General features: G+C 38.4%; 1 protein-coding gene across 4 annotated transcripts in view; it reads right to left on the reverse strand.

Moving 5' to 3' along the window:
* The window catches only part of YTHDC1 (YTH N6-methyladenosine RNA binding protein C1), a 39291-nt gene extending 17749 nt beyond the window's left edge, over positions 1-21542 (reverse strand). For 2 of the 4 annotated variants that reach the window (XM_032151970.2, XM_032151964.2), the window contains exons 1-8: positions 21187-21542; positions 7952-8053; positions 7244-7572; positions 6699-7122; positions 3176-3265; positions 2669-2722; positions 1970-2064; positions 66-174 (exon numbers count right to left, since the gene is read on the reverse strand). In XM_032151970.2, the coding sequence (XP_032007861.1) occupies positions 66-174; positions 1970-2064; positions 2669-2722; positions 3176-3265; positions 6699-7122; positions 7244-7572; positions 7952-8053; positions 21187-21214 (1231 nt within the window). In that variant the 5' untranslated portion in view covers positions 21215-21542. The remainder of the gene's footprint in view (positions 1-65; positions 175-1969; positions 2065-2668; positions 2723-3175; positions 3266-6698; positions 7123-7243; positions 7573-7951; positions 8054-21186) is intronic. The other 2 variants (XM_032151976.2, XM_032151974.2) reach the window with 1 other exon arrangement.
* Positions 21543-23021: the final 1479 nt, after the last annotated feature.

Genomic DNA, 23021 nt, shown 5'->3' on the forward strand with positions numbered 1-23021 from the left:
TAATATAATATGTAGATGCTAATATAATTAATGTTTTTATATGTCCAAATTATTTTTATTCTTACCTTGAAATTTTCCACTCTCTCTGACAGAGAATATTAAGATAACACTCCTTGCAGATCTAAATGCAAGATTTAATTTCTTCTCATTTACAGGTAGCGTGGACCATACACCCTATATAAATAACATAAAGACCACAAAGTGAAATTAACTACAACTGTTTTATGTTTCCAGTTATGTTTGCAAAAAAAAAACTACATATTTTGGTGTGCTTTCAATTTAAGTAAGCTATAATGAAGAAAGGTTTTATCTATCAACTGTCAGAATAATGTAGCAATAATTTATAAAAACCTAAGGGAAAAAATGGAGACAATTACCAATTTTACAAAATCATTAAGGCAACTAGTAAACAGATGGAGATGAGGATCAAATCTAAGGGACTAGAATTCTATATAGTAAAACCAATCACCCACAATTATTTTAATATTACAACCATTTACTGTGGTAAATACATCCTGTTTGAAGGTGAATCGCAACTTAGTCTTCTTGAAAAACTGTGCCTAATCAAATTAATTTAACATTACTGTATTAGTCAAGAATCTAGCCTTTTTCTGTTTAAGTTCGTTTTTTAAAGCAGTTTTTAAGTTCAAATTTTTATGTATCAATAGTTTGAAGAGGCCTATGTTTTATCTACAGCTGGAAGATACTTGTTAATTTCTAAAGCATTTTAACCAATTCTTCATTCATAAAAGATAAAAAGAAATGGAATAATAAGGCAGATGCTATCATTCAGCTCACACTAATCTGCTCATACAAATGACATCTCATTCAAACTAAGTGCTTACAGTTGTTCCCCAGTCTCCACTGGAGACTGGTTCCAGGACCCACGCAGATACCAAAATCTGAGGATGCTCAAGTCCCTTATATAAAATGGCATAGTATTTGAATATAACCTATGCATATACTCCCATATACTTTAAATCACCTCTAGAATACTTATACCTAATACAATGTAAATGCTATGTGAATAGTTGTTATACTGTGTTTAAGTTTGTATTTTCTATTATTTCTCATTCTTTTTTCTCCTAATATTTCAATCCAGTTAGTTAAATCGAAAGATGAGGAACCCTGTGGATACCTAGGGCCAAGTGTACTTCTGCCTAAATCCACTTAAGCTAGAGAACAGAATAAGGCTATTTGGTGTACTGTTTCCTTCTGTTTGTAAAGTTTTAGGGGTAGTCCTTAAGTTAGAAATATAGAATATTGACAGAAATATTGTTAGAGAAATGTCTAACTTTAGTTTTAAGTTTCTGAAAATCAGTTGAAACTGTACAGTTACTCAGTTTAAACCAAGAACAGCAAAACATTGTAACAGCTAGTGTAACACAAAAATGTATTTTTGTAGCCAAATATAAAAAGAAAATTATTATCTCACAACATCCTACAGCAACTATGCATATCTTTTTTGCAAAGTCTGGAGTGGGTCTTTAAGCTAATTCTTCCTTTTTCTTCGAAATCCCAATGATCTTAATTCTAAAAAATAAAACTCTCCATAAAAGAATGATTTCAAAAGAACCTCAAAGTGTAAATCAAGCATCAACATAAAACAAAAATTGGTTAACTACAGGTACTTTCAGAAGTGTTAGCACAATAAATGAGCCACTGAAGTACAGAAACAAAAATCAACAGAAACAGGATCTTTTACAGCAAAAAGTTAAAACTGTATAGCCTTCAACATTTAATATTCTGACCCCTAAAATCATCTTAAAAAAAAAAAAAAGAAAGAAAACTCAAATTACAAGTAGGCTGACTGACTGACTACAACCAGATCCTAAGTGGCAACTGGAATGTAGATCTTTAAAGCCATAATGAAAATCGTAATACCTACGCTACTTGATATAATACAGGTCTATTTTCCCATTTAAGAATTTTAATATTAGGATAGTTTCAACAGAACCAATGCTAATACCTTAGCTTTGGCAAGAGACACATTCTCATGGTTGTTACTCTTTATGAGGAAAAATCTTGCATCTTGAAGCACATATTTGAGTTTACTGGTTTGATCTGAAAAAAAAAAAAAAGAAAACCAAATCGATTAACCACAGGCCATTATCACACAAAGGGGTCAAAACTGTACTAACTGAAGTTAGCCCTCCACAACCCAGCTAAACTTTTAAAACGCAACAATCACCCATTCAACCTGGAAGGCTAAGCCACATGTAATAAAGCAAAGCTAAGAAAAGACAACCAGCATATTGCAAGAAAGTAAACCTAACCTAGTGATGTTCCGATATATCAAATCCATATTTAAGTATGAAAATGCTTACCAAGTTTTATAGATTTTCTTACTCAGATTCAAGAATAACAAACTATTATATACATACATATATATACACACATCTATATATAACACATACACACATATACACACACACACACACACCCATCCCATTTTGTCTAAAAACTAAAATATCCTGAAATGTTTGGTATTATTCTAAAAGATACGCAGTGAGAAGCAGACACAGAGCTTTCTATGCAAGATATTCCTTTGCTTTGTGTAATACATCGGAACATTACTACATTAAGAGCAGCTATTAATGGAGAACAAATAAGGCAAAACAACGACTAAGCAGCATGCAATGAAAACAATTTCAAATTTAAATGATACCTTTTCGGACAGCACGAACGGAAGATGATAATTTCTCATGCTTCTTTTCTGAACCTGTATTTAGCCAAAGTACATTTGTTCAGATTGCGCTTTAATAGAGATAAGACAAAATTTCTACAGTCTTGTCACATAAAATTCTCATTCAAGACAAATTATTCTTCCTGGCGCACCCACACACACAAAAAAAACTTCTCAATGTGTACGAGTGTTTTGCTTTTTGGGTTGTTTGGATTTTTTTTTAAAGTATGTATATTTGAACAGTTTCCCACTCAGAAAACTAGTCACTGAATCATCATCTTCCAAGAAAAAAAAAATGAAAATTCCACTTAAGCAGTAACAGGATTAAAATAATAAGAAAAAGCTTAGTTTTCTCTAGTATTACATTGAACATGCCAAAAATCAGTACTAATGGACATCAACAAGTTCACACTAAACTACAGCCTCCACACGCTTTCTAAAGCAGATTACATTAGAATCAAGTCAGATATGATCACAAAATGAGAATACCTGCATATGACTCTGATGCAGAGCTTCCACTTCTATCAAAAACAATTGGAGATATGCCTCTAGCTCTCTTCCTTTCCTTCTTTTTCTCATCTAAAAAGAACAAGAGTTTTTTTTTAAATCACAATATAGAAACGAAGAGAAGTAATCAAACAAGAATGTATCATTACATGTCTAGTTTTTGCATGGCCCTTGTATTAGTCTGTGCTCCTCTCTCCTGATCCCTCAATTTCCTCAGAGTAATGTTTTATTTTAAAAATACTGTTTAAAAAGTACGGGCATCTTGTTTCTCTAATCAGTTTCAATCAAATAAAAACACACGAAATAACTACAAAGTCAGGGCCTTAATTGCCATATATAGGTAATAAAACTTGAATACAGTTTTCCAAGGGGGGGAAATTTGCAAAGCAAAAACAATTTCTTTCAAAACTGTGTCCTTTCTACACACCAGGTAACACTGTCTTAAGTCCTTATTTTTTTTAAACTCCACTACCATTCTTCATCACAATTACAATTCTGATTCTATGAACCCCTGAACCAAAGCTTTACAACTGGAAAAATATATATACCATAATTAGTGATTCCCTTCTGGCTGCCATTGCTTGTTTTTCTGTCTTCTATTTCATTCTCCTTAGCCATTTCCTCCCTGGATTACTGTTATTATTTTCAGATTCAATTTAAAATTTATCCCTACAGTTTTAATGGTAGCCTGTATATTTCTGTAAGAGAGCTGAAAATCTTCAGTAAATAGAAAAGGTTTGGATTACCTGTCATGTAAGAACCAGTCCCAAGCTTAATTCGGAACTGTGTAAGCATATACATGAGGACATGAAATGGAATTCAGCTCTCCTGTTTATTTTTATCTTAATTTTACCATGATAAGCTCCTTTTACTTTTCAGCAAAGATAAGGGAATATGAAGAAAAAAATGCATATGCTTATTTTTATATAAACAATAGAAAGCTGAAAAAGAATAATCAGTGATCATGTATACAATAACCTACTATACAATGACAGCTATTTAAAAAGCTTTACTTATCTCCTTTAATTCTCATAACAAGTTCACAAGATATTCTCATTACAGATGAAGAAACCTTGGATTAGACAGGCAGTCAGGCAACTAGACTAGGGTCCCACAGTTCCTGGATGGCAGAACCTAGACTCAAGGGCAGGTCCTCTGGCTTGAGCAAGTAGAAAGGATGTTTTATGACTATTTTTGAAAGGTGATTACAGGTTTAACTAGTTTTGGGGCTTTTTTCATTATTTCTTTCAAAAGTTCTGACATGTTTCTTCTAATTTTTCCTCCATGGATATTTCTTTCAGGAGTCTAAGCATTATGAATGGATCAGACTGAGTGTAACTTATCTCGTTGCTGTTAAAAAAGAATTATTTTATGGTCCAAAGTACTAAAAAGGGCCTGGCGCAGTTGCTCGTGCCTATAATCCCAGCACTTTGGGAGGTCGAGGCACGCAGATCACTTGACCTCAGGAGTTCGAGACCAGCCTGGGCAACACAGCAAGACCCTCTTTATATAAAGACAAAAACAATAATTAAAAAATTACTAAAAAGATCTGAGATAATGTGAAGCAGAAGATCCTACTCAATTGTTTTTATATAATGCTAAACCTAGCATTAGCATGAGAAATCTCCAAGGAGTTTTCATCATTGTTGTATGACTAACTCCCAATGCTCTTAAGTTTATGGCCCTCTCCCCCAACTATTACTCTTAGGTCAAAAGAACAATGAAAATCATCTAATAAATAAACCGTTATCAATAAGCCTGTTGCTTTTATAAAGTTACCAAAAATTCTGAGAATAAGGTAAAATGAACTGGAATCTAGAAAATTCATGATACAGAAACTAAACTGTGATCACTTTTATTTAAAAACTGACATCTCCTAATCAAGAAGTTCCAAAACCACCCCATTACTTTCATAGACTATTGTATAAAAAAATAATTTGCTGCATATTAATATAGTACCTAAAGCATGTTCCACATAAGGGATTTTCCTTTAATAAGGAAAATAAAACTTTCAGGTATCTCTTTCAGAATAAACCTAGTCTAGTAACAGAGTTTTGATATCAAGATTTATTATAAAACTACAGTTACCATTTAAGTAAGTTCCCTTTGTTTAATGTAAACAATACAAACATTAAAGTCTAAGAAATAACAGAGATACCAAAAAGAAGATTCCTACAACAAAACGTTCCCTACCCACGGGAGTGGTTTCACACATTCTCCACAATAAATGAACAACACATACTGCTAATGAAATATTTCTTATCTTAAATTATAAAAAATATATCCTATCAGTTTGCAAAAGGCATGATGGAAGCATAAAGATTTCACATGTTTTTACAACAAATCCAACTACTCATCTATTCCGTTTAACTCTACCTCCCTTGAAAAGCCTATCTTAACTCCCAAACCTAGAATTCTAGTGAACAAAAGGTTGAAGGCAATTCAGTTGCCAATCACTAGAAAATAACTGGCCATCTGCTCTACCTATACTGTATATAGTATAGATATATATAGTATAGATATATACTATCTGTATATAGTATAGGTAGAGCAGATGGCCTGTTATCTTCTAGCGATTGGCAACTTAAGTACTTTTCTATACTATATATATAAAACAATGTATTATTATAAATGATCAAATTCTATAATAACTGTAAATGTATTTCAAAAAAATAAGAATTTTATGTTTAGTACATTTTGCTTATGTAGCAATTTGGTAGCATCTTTACATAAGACAGTCATGAGATTATAATCATCATACAGTGATCTGTAAGTACCCTGACCTCTCCTTGCTGTACCCTCCCCCAAGAAAGGTTCCCCTAAGCCTGGTGCCTCCAACTACCTAATAGTCATACATTTTTGTCTCATAGGTACATAGAGGCAGGATATATATAGCATGAAGAAACGACTCAAGATGGCTCTTACCTGATTTTTCCACAAGAATTTTATTTCTAGTCTTCGTCTCCATCTTATACCTTACACCCCAGCCCTCTTGTCGACCCTGTCTCAGCCAGTCAACTGACAGACACAAAATTAGTAGAAAAGTCTGTGCTCCCAGAGATAAAAAAGAAATAATCTGTTTTGATTCTGAAGCCATATGATGGATATCTAGGGGTATTTTACCAAGGAAGTACTGTAATACCTACTGGACAGGTTTCATATGAATATACTTCAAGTACATCAGTGTTTAAATAAACTGCTGACTGGTACGAAAATCTAAGAATTTACAGAAATCTGAAATACATTTCCTTATACAGAATCAAATGGACTTGTGTTCATTTACAACACAACCAATCTATAGCTAGGAAATGCCTTTACTAAAATATGCAAATCTTATCCAAGATTATTCAAATGTATTTATAACATTCAAAAGCATATAAAGGATCACAAGACAATCCTATCAATATCCCCCATCTCCTCAACAATTTTATAATTCAAACATTTTCAAGACTGAAACCTATCAAGTTTTTTTTTAAGACAAACTTCTACATAGAAAAAGTAGTACCTGATCCATCTGTGCCTGAACCAGATCTGACAGACCCATCTGTGAAGGAAACAGATTCAGAACCAGAGTCACTGGCCTCACTTCGAGTGTCATAATCATTTCCCTCCTCTTTCTGGTCTCTCTCATCCTGTTCATATTCTTCTTCTTCCTCCTCCTCCTCCTCTTCTTCCTCCTCCTCCTCCTCTTCCTCCTCCTCCTCTCCATCTTCATCTACCTCTTCATCTTCCTCTGCATCTTCTTCTACTTCTTCATCTTCCTCCACATCTTCCACTCCTTCCTCCTCATTCTCAGTGTTGTTGCCTTGCTCATCAGAAGAACCACTGCTGCCAGTCTCATGGTCAGAGCCATACTCTTCAGAGTTCACTTCTTCCTTAGAAGACTGGCTGGATCTGCTTGCACGTCTATCCACTTCAAGCCCAATTCTCTGATGTTTAAAGAAAAAGGGAATCAGCAGTCATATAAAAGACAAGGTCAGGGTGAATAAACAGTTCTAAAGCCTCAAAAAGAATGTCTTTCTGTTTTATATCTGCAATAATATTTACTACCTCAGAACCATCTGGCGTAGGAGATTTGGCCCTCCTTTCAGGATCCCTTTTCCGGACACAGGTTTTTTCAGGTTGATTCTTATAAGGTTCTCTGGAGGCACTACTTGATAGACGAATTTTCCGATCAGCATCTAGACGCTTGTTTCTTTCAGATCTTTGATATTCCTCATTTTTATACTCTGTGACTGACTTTCCTTTTGTACTAACTATTCTTTTGTTATTGCTAACAGATGAGCTCAGCGGCTTAGAAACCAGTTGTCTTGAATGGACAGAAGGCTTTTGTCGTTTGGTATCAGTAGATTCCATTCGATCACTTTTTCTTTTTGATCCTTTAAAATACAATGTAAAAAAAAAAAAAGAAGTATTTGTAGTATTCCATTTATTTCACCAAAGATTGACAATAATATATACATCAGGAAGGGGGGAAAAGGCCTCATTTCTTTAAAAGTCTTCTGAAAGATTTCTTCTCCAGAATTAATCTAAAAGAAAACATAGCTTTCAACTATGGGAATAAATCCATATATTTGAGAAGTTTCATATATTAGAAAAAAACAGATTATTCCCATTCATATGGATACCAGTTTGTTATGTACATTTAGTGTTAACCGCGTCAAGGAACAAGTACAAAAAAGCACAGTCAATTTTCTAAGAAATTGAATCTCCTCTATTTATAGTTATTTCAACAAAAATAATAGAACTCTTACATACCCTTTTTCTCATTTTTATCTTGTTCACTTTCTGGATTATACAGTTCATCATCTTGTTCTGGTACTTCAGTCAAAATATCATCCAGAACATTAAGTTCTCCATCTGCAAACAAAATTAAAAATTAATAGGGAAAAATCACTATCATTAAACATGTATTTTTGAGTACTTACTAAGTGTGAGGCCACAAGCGCCTAGGAGCTTTTACTTTTACATAAAAAGCTTTACTTTTATTTCAGAATCAAGACACAAGATTAATTTCTATAAAACAATACAGGGTAAAGAACTGGCCAGTCATGGTGGCACATGCCTGCAATCCCAGCACTTTGGGAGGCTGAGGCAGGCCAATCACGTGATGCCAGGAGTTCGAGACCAGCCTGGCCAATATGGCAAAACCCTGCTCTGCTAAAAATACAAAAATTAGCAGGGCATGGCGGCACATGCCTTTAACCCCAGCTACTCAGAAGGCTGAGGCACAAGCATCACTTGAACCCGGAAGGCAGAGGTTGCAGTAAGCCAAGACCGTGCCACTGCATTCCAGCCTGGGCGATAACAGTGAGTGTCTCAAAATACACACACACACACACACGCACACACGCATACACACACAAACAAAAGACTGGGCTATTTGGTCTACAAAGCCAGGAGTATACATCTCAGAAGGCGTGAAAAGAGATACTGAAGCATAAAAAGAAAATGCAAGAATGTCTCTATTTTTACCTCATTCTTTAATTTCTAATATTTCTGAGGACTTTAAAATGTGTACAATAAATTAGTATAGAAATACATATGTACAACTTATAAATACACATCTACCAAAAGTGTGCACTCTCCACAATTACAAAGGGAAAACAACTTTACAGCGGAGAAACGTTGCACAGGCCAAATTAACCAGATAATCAAAAGTTAACATCACTAGTAATGAGACAAATCAACATCATGGACCTCCTGTAACAATGCTCTGAGAATAGAACAATGCTTTTGTAATGTTCTATGCAAAATGGAAAAGCTGAACCTACATGAGGAAAAAAATTAGACAAACCCAAATTAAAGGGCATCCAAATATGTCACTGTCATGAAACAAAGAGTACGAACTATTTCATATCAAAGCAGACTAGAGAGGCATGATAGCTGAACACAGCCCACAATATTGGACATAATTGGAAAAACTGGTGAAATCTGAATAAAGTTTGTAAATCAGAGTAAGTATCAACGTTATTTTTCTAATTTTGACTGCACTATGGTTAAGTCAAAGTCCTTATAACACATATTTAAGTATTTAGGGACAAAGATGTATTATGTCTACAACTTACAAATGGTTCAGGAAAAAAGTGTGCACACGTGCACGTACACACACACACAGAATGAGACAAATGTGACAAAATGCTAACATTTGCAGAATGTGGTTGGAGAGTAAAAAAAAATTCTTCACACTGCACTTGTAGCTATTATGCTTATCTGAAATTATGTCAAACTGCAAGTCAAATGAAAAAATTATCAATGTGCTATATAATAAAGAAAACGTTTAGAGCCTGCTAGTGTGGACTGTGAAAGCATAAAACTTGTTCAGAGAAGGGAACTATATTGACATACTCAATGATCATGAAAGCATAAAACTCAGTTTTGTCTCCACTTCCACCTTGTCCAACAAGACAAACCTTAGAAATACACACAAATACCATTTTAAATTTTAAAATAATGTACTAACGCTAATAGTAAATGCTTAAACATTAACTATTCCAATACCAAAAACATCTTTCCAAATTTTTTTTTTTTTTTTTTTTTTTTTTGAGACGGAGTCTTTCTCTGTCCCCCAGGCTGGAGTGCGGTGGCGCGATCTCGGCTCACCGCAACCTCCACCTCCTGGATTCACGCCATTCTCCTGCCTCAGCCTACCGAGTAGCTGGGACCACAGGCGCCCACCAACACGCCCGGCTAATTTTTTTGTATTTTTTAGTAGAGACGGGGTTTCACCGTGTTAGCCAGGATGGTCTCGATCTCCTGACCTCGTGATCCACCTGCCTCGCCTCGGCCTCCCAAAGTGCTGGGATTACAGGCTTGAGCCACCGCGCCCGGCCCATCTTTCCAAATTTAAGGTGCGCCAAAGAGGAAGTATGAAGCCATGAAAACTGATGAGACAGAACAATTACATTTGTGGCTTCAGGAAAAAAACAAAGCCCATTTCAATTACAGAAAGGTCTATTAATCAACCTGGGGGCTATACGCAGGTTAAATGGGATTCAAATTTTCCCCAAAGTGGGAAATCAGTGACTGAAGAGAACAGTTAATACAAACGATAAGAAGGTTATACAGGAAATGGAAAAGATAACATTTTCCCTTACATTTGGAGACAGACACAGTCTAAAGATATCTGAAAATTACTATGTCTGGAATAGCAAAATTGATCATTTTGGGTGGTACCAATGCTAATATGTACTTTCTATCAGTTTTCTAAAATGAAAACAGGCTACATGGGTTTTTATTTTTGTTTACTTTTAAAAAATCTTTTTTAAAATCAAGATATGTCAAACAAAAAAGCTTCTCTCATCATCTAGATTCATGTTTTTGCTAAGAAAAAATTCCTTCAAGATCTGAATGGTAGCAAACACCATTTTTGGACTCTAAATTGTAAATTAAAAAAATAGTTTGATAGAAGTAAATCTACGTTTTACAGATGTTTAATAAGTACGGGGTCAAAGATCACTAATCAGTAAAGAAGTAGATCCAACAGGTCTTCATAGAATCAAATACATTTGTAGAAGACAAAAAGAAAAAATGTAAGGCTATCACAATGAAATAGGCAAATGTAACGCTATACAAATCTTTTCATAAAATCACTAGATCTTATTTAGAAATATCATCCCCGAACCCTGAACATTTATATTATATACTTTAGACATGCTAAATTTAATACAGAATGAAATAATTTTGCGGAATGTTAATTTAAATGAATTTAAGTTTCAAAGACACTTAAAGCCTGGTTCTCCTATAAAAAGAGCTATTACTGTTTTAAAGTTTTAATGAATTCAAACTCAGACATTGGTTGTAGTTTTAGAAAGCACCTACAACCTTTTTCAAGACAACAAATATTAACCAATGCTTACTACTTTTTAAAAATACTGTCACTTTAAAAATTTTATCATTTTTAAAATATATCGTATATACAAATTACATAAAATAGGGCATGTTTAATCATTCATTACTTTGCAGATAAAGAAATAGAAGCTCAAATGTTCGAGTTGACCAAATACACTTGTCTAGTAACAAACATATCAGTATGAAGTTCCGGCTTTACAAATCTACAGTTAAATCAGATGGGGAACAATAAAAGCACCTTTAACCAAAGTATAAAGAACACAAATGCAAAATATTAAAAGGGCATATATACTAGAACATAAATTTCAAATTAGTGCACCGGAAAGCTCTATATCTTTAACATTACAACATTTAAAATCTACTGAAATATTCAAAATCAACTATAACATCCTCACTTAAATGATGTGCACACTTTTATCCGTATTACAGTCCATAACATCAATAAACTGTGTGGTTTTACCACAAACTGGCAAACTAAAACCTACAGGATAAATGTGGCCCATTGCCTATTTAGAATGGCCTGCAAGAATGGTTTTTACATTTTTTTTTTTTTTTTTTTTTTTTTTTTTTTTTTTTGAGACGGAGTCTCGCTCTGTCGCCCAGGCTGGAGTGCAGTGGCGCAATCTCGGCTCACTGCAAGCTCCGCCTCCCGGGTTCACGCCATTCTCCTGCCTCAGCCTCTCCGAGTAGCTGGGACTACAGGCGCCCGCCACCACGCCCGGCTAATTTTTTGTATTTTTAGTAGAGACGGGGTTTCACTGTGGTCTCGATCTCCTGACCTCGTGATCCGCCCGCCTCGGCCTCCCAAAGTGCTGGGATTACAAGCGTGAGCCACCGCGCCCGGCGGTTTTTACATTTTTAAGATGCTTATTAACAACAACAACAACAGGGCCAGGCGCGGTGGCTCACGCTTGTAATCCCAGCACTTTGGGAGGCCGAGGCGGGCGGATCACGAGGTCAGGAGATCGAGACCACGGTGAAACCCCGTCTCTACTAAAAAAATACAAAAAATTAGCCGGGCGTGGTGGCGGGCGCCTGTAGTCCCAGCTACTCGGAGAGGCTGAGGCAGGAGAATGGCGTGAACCCGGGAGGCGGAGCTTGCAGTGAGCCGAGATTGCACCACTGCACTCCAGCCTGGGCGACAGAGCGAGACTCCGTCTCAAAAAAAAAAAAAAAAAAAACAACAACAACAACAACAAAAAAGCAAAGAACATGTCAGAGAACACTTACAGCCCACAAAGCCTATCTGGCCCTTTACAAAGAGTTTTGCCAACCCCTGATATAATACAAATGACCAAATTTTAAGTACTTTCCTCCATCATTGAAACTCCTTATATATACACTGGACTATATATACAAGGGGAGAAGTCTTGGAGGTTAAGAAAACGCAGGTTATAGGCCGGGCGCGGTGGCTCACGCTTGTAATCCCAGCACTTTGGGAGGCCGAGGCGGGCGGATCACGAGGTCAGGAGATCAAGACCACGGTGAAACCCCGTCTCTACTAAAAATACAAAAAATTAGCTGGGCGTGGTGGCGGGCACCTGTAGTCCCAGCTACTCGGAGAGGCTGAGGCAGGAGAATGGCGTGAACCCGGGAGGCGGAGCTTGCAGTGAGTCGAGATTGCGCCACTGCACTCCAGCCTGGGCGACAGAGTGAGACTCCATCTCAAAAAAAAAAAAAAAAAAAGAAAAAGAAAATGCAGGTTATAACTTGCATTTAGGTATCAGGAAATTCCCAGTCTTTCTGAGTTCAAGATTCTTCACCTCTGATAAAAGGCACTTAAAAAAGGTCAGTTTTGGGGAAAGGAAAAGGAGGACATTTGAATCTTCTATGAGTTTTTCAACCTGTAAGACTCTCCTTCCTTATAACTATCGGACTTTAATAAAACCTGCCTGCTCCAACCCTCTTGCTAATGACTGGACTACATGATATATATAAAATCTGGTCCAGAACACAAAACAAAATTCCTTCTTCAACAAAACAGGTATGGTATATACATACATGTTTTAATTATCTACTACTGTATAAGATGATCACCCTAAAACTTGACTTAAAACGGTAACATTTTTCATTATGGCTCATGGTTCCAGGGCTCAACCCAGGTCTCCCATGTGGCTGCAGTCAAATGAGGCTGGGGCTGGGGCTGAAATCATCTGAAGACTTGTTCATTGACAAGTCTCGCTGATGTCTAGGCTGGAAAGATTCAAAGCTGGAGCTTCTCTAACATTTCTCTCTGTGTGATTACTCATTACTATGGCAACCACCGAGAAGGCAGATCTTTTACATGGTAGTTTAGGACTCTGGCATCCCAACAGAGAAAGGACAGGTAGAAATCCAACAACACTATCACAGTATTTGTTCATCACAAAAGCTTACCTAGGTTCAGAGAGAGGGGACACATACTCCAATCACTGTTGACAGAAGTGTCACACATAATACATGATAGATGTTTCCAAAATTACTGCAGTTTTAAGGGTAAATATTTTAATTACATATGTGAGGTGTATTTTTAATAACAAAAAATTCATTTAAATAGGTCAATGTTAAAGCTTATAGTATTAAGTTATAAAGCTAATGTAAACTGATTCTTCTGGCCATATTCTTCACTGACTTGAAAAAGTACACTTTGCATACATTTTAATTCATTTTTTTAACGTAGAATGAATTATAAAAGAAGAAACATTTTAATACCCTCACAAGCTACTGCTGTTAAAAAACTATAATCATCACTGGCATATCCTTTTTGAGAAGAAATAATTATCTCTTTAAGATATAAAGTAATATCCACTAGTTCTAGGTTGACTTTCTTTAACCTACCTGAACAAATGTTTTTAACCATTTCCTTTGTTCTGAAATTTAACATTATTGATATTCTATACAGAGATATGTATACTTTCAATTACTTCACAATAGTTTGACAGTAGTATCCCAACCCAATAACAGTAAACAAAGATTAGAAATGCCAGGTTAAGAAAAGGCCTATAAACATACAATTCATGCACTAGAAAAATCCTAATTTCTATGACATAAAGCATTTCACATTGAAAACCTTTTTTAGATGTCTATATAGAGAATTATAGACATTAAAAATCACTTTTTTTTTTGTCACCCACGCTGGAGTGCAGTGGCGCAATCTGGGATCACTGCAACCTCCACCTCCCAGGTTCAAGTGATTCTCCTGCCTCAGCCTCCCCAGTAGCTAGGATTACAGGCGCCCACCACATCATGCCCAGCTAATTTTTGTTATTTTTAGTAGAGACAGAGTTTCACCATGTTGTCCAGGCTGGTCTCGAACTCCTGACCTCAGGTGATCCACTTGCCTTGACCTCCCAAAGTGCTGGGATTACAGGCATGAGCCACTGTGCCCGGCCTTAAAAAAATCACTTTAAATCTTTAAAAAAAATTTTTTTGAGACAGTCTCACTCTGTTGCCGAGGCTGGAGTGCAGTGACATGATCTCAACTCACTGCAACCTCCGCCTCCCAGGTTCAAGCAATTCTCCCTGCCTCAGCCTCCCAAGTAGCTGGGATTACAGGCACCCGCCACCACACGAAGCTAAATTTTTATATTTTTAGTAGAGAAGTGGTTTTGCCATGTTGGCCAGGCTGGTCTCGAACTCCTGACCTCAGGATAAAATCTATAAAATTTTGTTCCAAAATTAAGATGTCACAAAAAGATGGATTTTTTCATAATGTGCCAGTGCACGAAATAAGCTTAATGAAACAATCCTACATTAAACAGTGTTTACATTTAGAGCTAAAATTCAAATCCATCTAAAAATTTTACACTAGCAGTCTATAGGATAAACTCAGCTCTTGAATGCTGTTTTAAAAAATTCTAAGGATTTAATATGAAAGCCCACTTAAAAAAATACTACTTGATTATTAGTGGCCCAGATTCTCACCTGAAAACCACCAGCTGGAGCAGTCTAGTCTTCTGTTAAGACACAGAGAAGGTCACATATGTCAAAGTTTTGCATGAGACAATCTGGGTTTGTATCTGGTTAATCAGTTTGTATCTTGTGAATCAGTATTACTACCTGAACAAAGAGCATGCTGGCTCTTTAAAAAAACAAAACAAAAAACCCATGATACTATTACCTAACGTATTAAGCAAGTACTTTATCTGCCAGGTTCTGGCATGCACACATATCTGCAACCCCTGCATAACACTGATCTTAAACTTCAAAAAAACCCAAGGCTCAGTTTAATACACTAAGGCACAGGAACATCAAACTAGTTTTAGTATACAGTATATAACACTTTGGGAAAGAGGAGGAAAGCTAAAGGGGACAATCCTACTCAACTCCAGAAGATTAACTTCCTTGACAGCTGCAAGCGCTGTGTTGTCAGATCTTCCACATTTTCAAGAGGACTCTGAAACCCTGATTTTTATTTGGAACTGCATGACTTTTAAGTGCTGCCTCAAATAAAAATGAAACAGCTGGCTGCTAGATTCCACAGCTGGCTGCTAGATTCCTCTGTGAAAGTATAATCATGTGTGAATGTTTTGTATTAATATTATAATCACAAACTAATAGCAAAATGAGTTTTGAGGTAAAGGTACAGATTCCCAGGATATAGGAAGTAAACAAGGATATAAAAAGAGTAACAGGTCGGGCATGGTGGTTCACACTTGTAATCCCAGCATTTTGGGAGGCAAAGGCAGGCATATAGGTTGAGCTCAGGAGCTTGAAATCTGCTTGGGCAACATGATGAAACCCCATCTCTACAAAAAATACAAAAATTAGTGGTGTGCACTGCACCTGTAGTCTCAGCTACTGAGGAAGCTGAAGTGGGAGAATCACCAGCGTCTGGGAGCTCGCGGCTGCAGTGAGCCCTGATAGCACTACTGCACTTCAGCCTGGGCAACAGAGTAAGACCCTGTCTCCCCGCCAACCAAAAAAAAAAAAAAATCACCATTATTTTTAAGGCCTGTTCAAAAACTGACAAGATGTTAGAAATAACAAAGCTAGCTGTTTGTTGCTTGGCTGGCGGATTTTTGTTTTAGGTAAACATGGGAACTTAAAATTTACCATAATCTTTACATTCTTGGCCAGGAATGTCACAAACTTTAACTCTAGGGATATCAGGGTAGAAAATTAACCTTTATCTGGGACAGTCATTATTTACTGCAGAAGCTTCTGGGTCAGAAGACAGTACTATTTATTAACATGTGAGGTTCCAGCATCAGACTGATTTAGTATTTAAGGAAAGTTAAATATACTACCCATTTTGCTTTCCAACACAAGGTACCAACATAAATTATATTTTAATTCAGTTAATATAGTTTTAGTGGGATCTGGCAATGGAGCAAGATTACTAGAACCTCCCCCTTCTATTGTCTTGTAATGTACATTGTACATTTAGACCAGTTTCTTAGTTTTTGTCATTCAAAATTGTCATTCCTCCAAATGAAGTTTAAAAACTTGGATTTCTCATCCAAAATCGCTGTCTTATAAAAAACATACAATTTAAATGCAAAGATAGCATTTTAAATTTTCTTACTTAAACTATAGGTAAAATAAATATATTGGAGTATCAATTACGTACTCTATGCTTTACAGAGCCCAAACTAAAGTGAACCAAGAAAGGCAATTTTATCCTAAGAAATTACTATAGTGAGCGCCATAGTATACACATATAGTATATACATAGTATAGACAAATGTTGTGGCACAGTCATCATTTTGATGTTCGGATACACAAATACTTCCCATTGTGTTACTACTGCCTACAGTAGCAAGCCCAACAGATATGTTGCCTAGGGACAACAGGCTATACCATACAGCCTAGATATGTAGTAGGTTATACGACCTAAGTTTGTGTAAACACACTATGATAACACAACGGAACCGCCTAACAATGCCCATCTTCATTGTTAAATGACACGACTGTGTGTGTGCACGTGACTGTGTGCGTGTGTATATACACGCCTGCATGTAACCGTGTGTATAACGGCTGGACACGGTGGCTCACACCTGTAATTCCAGCACTTTGGGAGGCTAGGACGGGCAGATTGCTTAAGCCCAGGAGTTCAAGACAATCCCGGGCAACGTAGGAAGACCTCGTCTCTACTAAAAATAAAAAATCAGCTGGGCATGGTGGCACACACTTGTAGTCCCAGCTACTAGGGAGGCTGAGATGGGAGGATCACTTGAGCCCTGGGAGGTTGAGGCTGCAGTGAGCCGTAACTGCTCTACTGCACTCCAACCTAGGCGACAGAGGCCGTCTGAAAACAACAACAGTGTGTATATACACAGTAGTCCCTCACTTATCCAAGGTTTTGCTTTTGAGGGTTTGTTACCCCTCAGTCAACTGAGTCACTGTCCAAAGATATAAAAATGGAGAATTCCAGAAATAAACAATTCGTAAGTTTTAAATTGTGCGCTAACTAGTGTGATGAAATTACGCACCGTCCCACTCTGTCCTGCCTGGGAAGTGAATCATCCCTTTGGTCAACAAATATTTGCATTGCATATGTTACCTGCCATTAGTCATTTAGTAACTGTTTCGGGTAGTAGATCAACTGTCCACATATGGCAGTGTCAGTGTTCAAAGTAACCCTTATTTTACTTAATAATAGCCCCAAAGCACAAGAGTAGTGAAGATGGCATATTGTAATGACTGTTCTACTTTATTATTGTTGTGGTTCTCTTACAGTCCCTAACTTATAAATTAAACTTCATCATAGGTACATAGAGAAAAAAACAGTATATATAGGATTTAGTAATATCCATTGTTTCAGGTATCCACTGTGGGTCTTAGAACGTATTTACCAGAAATACGGCTGGCAGAGGTTGGGGGTCAGGGGAGAACGGTTGTATAACTTAAACTGAGACACTCTTAGCTTTGGTTATCATACTGAACATGTCATATAACCAGTCAGTCAATGAAGTCCAACCTGGTAAATATTCAAGGTACTGAAACACAATTACTGTATACAAAGAACCCAGTGAACTCGCGGCCCTCAGGGAGCTTCTAGTCTGGTAATGTAGAAAACACGTTATTTTTAACGCAGTAACTCATTACACATTACTCATACACACTTTGGATAAACTTTTGTAACTGTTCTTTGTAGAGAACTTTGTAAAAGATTAAGACAATTCATACAAGGTGTCTGCAATAATAGAAAAGATGCATATTTCCTCCTTATATAGAAAAATGGCATTTAATATTAACTAACACCAACATTGCAACACCTTTCAAACCCAGTTTCTTGGGCAAATTGTCACCATAGGAATCACAGGGAGCTAGCAATCTGTCCAGTTACACGGGCTCCAGCTTCTAGGTATGAGTATTATTGAAGCATTATTATAGATTATAGAAATTCATGTCTTTATTACCCAGATAAGTGCAAAACCCCGTAATTCAAGAACTCTATGAACAAGAGTCTTTACTGTTCTGTGATTAATATAATTGCCAATTTCTGCAACTTACAGACTCATTTGCTATCAAGATCTTAAACCATTTATGGAATCATTTGAGAAAGAACTTAACGTTTGTGACTTGACTGAGAATTTTAGAGGGTTTATCCTTGTAATTTCCTGTTTCATGTAAGGCAATAAAGCACTTAAGAGTCCCACTTTTACTTAAGAGAGGAAGAGCTAAGTATTGATTCTAACTATAAAGCTAAGTGTGTGATGATCATCATCAAGTAAATGATACAACCTGTAGGTTATCTATAACTCTCCCAAAACGAAATAAACAATTCCAGGCCGGGCGCGGTGGCTCACACTTGTAATCCCAGCACTTTGGGAGGCCGAGGCGGGCGGATCACGAGGTCAGGAGATCGAGACCACGGTGAAACCCCGTCTCTACTAAAAATACAAAAAAATTAGCCGGGCGTGGTGGCGGGCGCCTGTAGTCCCAGCTACTCGGAGAGGCTGAGGCAGGAGAATGGCGTGAACCCGGGAGGCGAAGCTTGCAGTGAGCCAAGACTGCGCCAGTGCATTCCAGCCTGGGCGACAGAGCGAGACTCCGTCTCAAAAAAAAAAAAAAAAAAGAAACAATTCCAGTAGGTAAGTGCTGGTTCTACATGTAGTCCAGAAACAATCTTTGTTCTAAACTATAAAGATAAGGCACTTATATCAAGTTTTTAAATAAAGTTGTTATGAAAATTAAATTTAAAAAACTAAGCAAATTTGAAGCAAACAGCCGGGCGCGGTGGCTCACGCTTGTAATCCCAGCACTTTGGGAGGCCGAGGCGGGCGGATCCCGAGGTCAGGAGATCGAGACCACGGTGAAACCCCGTCTCTACTAAAAAATACAAAAAATTAGCCGGGCGTGGTGGCGGGCGCCTGTAGTCCCAGCTACTCGGAGAGGCTGAGGCAGGAGAATGGCGTGAACCCGGGAGGCGGAGCTTGCAGTGAGCCGAGATCGCGTCACTGCACTCCAGCCTGGGCGACAGAGCGAGACTCCGTCTCAAAAAAAAAAAAAAAAAAAAAATTGAGGCAAAGAACCTTTTCAAAAGTGGGGAAATGTATCCTATATATAGACAACAGGTGACATCACTACTTCCCAATAATAGCTACACAGTTTATGTATTTGGATTGCATTATCATCACTAAATCATTTCTAAAGCAAAACTTTTAAAATCATCTACTTTTCTTCTTCAATGTGCATTACTGCGTCTACTCTATTAATGACTTGTAAATATTTTCATCTTAGACAACGAATTCTTGAGAAGTACTGAATTTTACTCATTTTTGTGTTTGGTTCATTTCGCCCACCACAACCACTACAGACTCCCATATCCACAGTTCATAAATTACAGACAGATGTTTGCTGAACACTTACTAATTAAGATCATGTATTTTAATAACTGAGTTAACTAATTAAAAGCAGTTTCCTTTACTCACTAACACCATGCAATCGTATGTTCCCATTACTTCTGGATTTCTCAAAAAAAAAAGCCCAGGGAGATTTTTTAGCATTTAGTTTAAGGATGGAACGTTAAACTGCTGTAACCTAATCAAAGAACTACTTTAGGATAAGGGCAGTATCTTAAACATATTCCCACCCACTCCACTTTCCAAGCCTGTCCCTAACCTAGGGCAGTTCACTGAAGCATGAAGACTCTCCTGATGCAGAAACCAGAAAAATTAAGAAAAAAGGATCACACGCCTAATGTAACTTGACTCTAGAGCCCACTTAACAAACCCCCACAAAAACCCCCCAAATCAATTAGGCACACAGAAGAGATGTGTGAGACACAGAGCAGCGACCGTGTCATATTTTTAACTATAATCTTTCCAAGACTATTATGTTAATCTCAGGGTTGAAAAAGATCTTAAAGCAGCACTTAATCTAGACCACTCTCCAGACAGATACTGATCTAGGACCTACATTAATATCTCTAGGGCTTGGGAACTTAGTATTACTATCTTTCCATTACAGCAACATCTGTTCTCTCTACATTTCACTGAAATCTATCCCTTCAACTCTCTATAACTTGCATCCATTTGTTTCTGACTGTACCCTCTGGGAGCTACACACGTTTTTCTAGCATAATAGCACCCAGGATTTCTTTACCAGCCTAAGTCACACAGTTATCTTTCCAAACTAAGTATTCGTTTTTCCAAGTACTATGTTTTTCCAAAATAAGTATTCGAGGAACAAAACGGGTAATTCACTTTGCCTATTTAACAGGAACAGCCAGAAGTTATTTGCAGATATTTCTCAAGATTAATAATCTGCCAGTGCCACTTCCTAAACATGCTCACTTACCACACTACCAGTATTGATCGCGGCATTAGGGGTTTTCAATTGCAGCCTAACAGAAATGGTTGTCCTGAAAATACGCATTACATCCGCAAGATCCTACCAGGAAATAAACCTAGGAGCGTGCAACTCAGAAAGGCCCCCTCTCAGCCCCAGACAGCTAAATGGAAAGTCAAGCGTGAAATCCGATCAAAGAAAAACCCTACTGAGATGAAGTGCTAGGCCATATGGAGACCGAGGACGAAAGGGCAGGCCTGGTCTCCGCCAATGAGTCCAAGTGTCTCGGTGGGGGCGACCGGCTCCTCGCGAGGCAAGCTAACCTCCCCAACCCCCACCCCCGACCCGCGACGACGACCAGTGCTCCATCACCCCACCCCCGAGCCCCAGCCTCGCCTCCGCCAGTCACCTTTCTCCGCACTAACCTTTCTCCTCCCGACTGTCGGCCGCCATTGCTCCCCTTCGGTTTCCGCCGCTGCCACTGCCGCCGCCGCTTAGACGCGACTCGCGCGGGCGCCGCAGCCGCGGCAGAAGCACCGGCCCGTCCGTCAGTCCGTCCGCCCGGATACGCGCGTCGCACTTGGCCTCTTAACACTCAGCCTTCTCGACTCTTTCCGCTTTTTCCCTTTCTCCCTTCCTTTCACTCCAGCCTCCAGCGGCCTAAGCCCAACCTTCTCGTTAGGGCTCAGGCTCGGGCGAGGGTATGGGGGAGGGAAGGGAAACAGATGGCGACGGCGGGCGGCGCTAAAATGGAGCCTGCTTCCTGCGCGAAACAATCCCGCTCCCGAAATGCCCTGCGCTGTTTACGCTTCGTTCCTCTCTGGGAACGTCACAGTGCGGAGAGGGGCGGGGAGGCGGGACGTGCAAAGGAACGTGACGTGACGTCAGCGCGTCGCCCCGCCGCCCTCAGCCCACTGGTACCTGGGAGGAGTCTTACTCAGAGATTAGGTTGCCCAGGTTGTTCTTGGAGTTCCCGCTGTGCTGCCTATAGCCGGATGGCGCAATTTTCCCACCTGAAACTCTTAGTGGAGGGCCTGACAGGCCTTCTTAGCTAGAGTCGCTCTGAAGGACTCCTGATTCAGTTCGGGTAATCGGAGTCTTACTTAGGACAAGTCTGGGTGAATCCCTTATGTTTACCAGATGTACTTTCTTAGTTGGAGTTCCACTCTTACCCAAAGGCAGTGCAGCGTGCAACCAGCTCCTTTGTCGTCACAAAAGCCTACTAGTTTTTGTTTGTTTGTTTTGAGACGGAGTCTTGCTCTGTCGCTAGGCTGGAGTGCAGCAGCGCGATCTGGGCTCACTGCAACCTCCGCCTCCCGGGTTCAAGCGATTCTCCTGGCTCTGCCTCCTGAGTAGCTGGGACTACAGGCGCCCGCCACTACGCCCAGCTAACTTTTTTATTTTTAGTAGAGACGGAGTTTCACCATGTTGGCCAGGATGAAGTGCTGGGATTACAGGCGTGATGAGCTACCACGCCCGGCCTAGTTTTGTTTTTAATTGGGGAAAGAATTGTATCATAATATGTCTTTGTAATTAATAACTAATTTAAACATGTATCAAGGCCGTGGGGCACAAAATTGATTTAAGCAGACCATTGAGGAATCGAAACTACAGAATAAATGACCAATAGATACATAATTACATAGCGTGGTAAAATCTGCAAGAGAAACTTGCTTAAGGTTCATTGTCCAACGGAAACAAAATCTAATTTTGCTTCCTTGAACTGAGTTGTAAGGGAAAGAAAAATCTGAAAAAAGGTAACTAAGTAACTTCGTGATATGAAGACAAACTGGCAAACTAACTGCATATTCAGAGAAAGACAAGAAGTCTAGAATGCGGTACCTCTTTTTTTTTTTTTTTGATGTCGTCTCACTGTCACACAGGCTGGAGTGCAGTGGTGTGATCATGGCTCACTGCAACCTTGGGCTCAAGTGATCCTCCCACCTTAGCCTCCCAGGTAGCTGGAACTACAGGCATGCTCCACCACATCCGACAAATTTTTTGCATTTTTTGTGGAGATGGTATTAGCCATCTTGCCCAGGCTGGTCTCTAACTCCTGGACTCCAGCAATCCTCCCACCTCGGCCTCCCAAAGTGCAGGATTACAGGTGTGGAGCCACCAGGACTGGCCCCGTTTCTAGGACCTTAATTGAACACTAATTTGAATATACAAACACGCACACGCCACAACACACACACACACACACACACATTAAATAATATCTGATGATCCTGAGGAATTGCTATTTGTATTTTTAGTT

The sequence above is a fragment of the Hylobates moloch genome, unplaced genomic scaffold (assembly GCF_009828535.3).
Source record: "Hylobates moloch isolate HMO894 unplaced genomic scaffold, HMol_V3 SCAFFOLD_2, whole genome shotgun sequence".
NCBI classification, from domain to species: Eukaryota; Metazoa; Chordata; class Mammalia; order Primates; family Hylobatidae; genus Hylobates; species Hylobates moloch.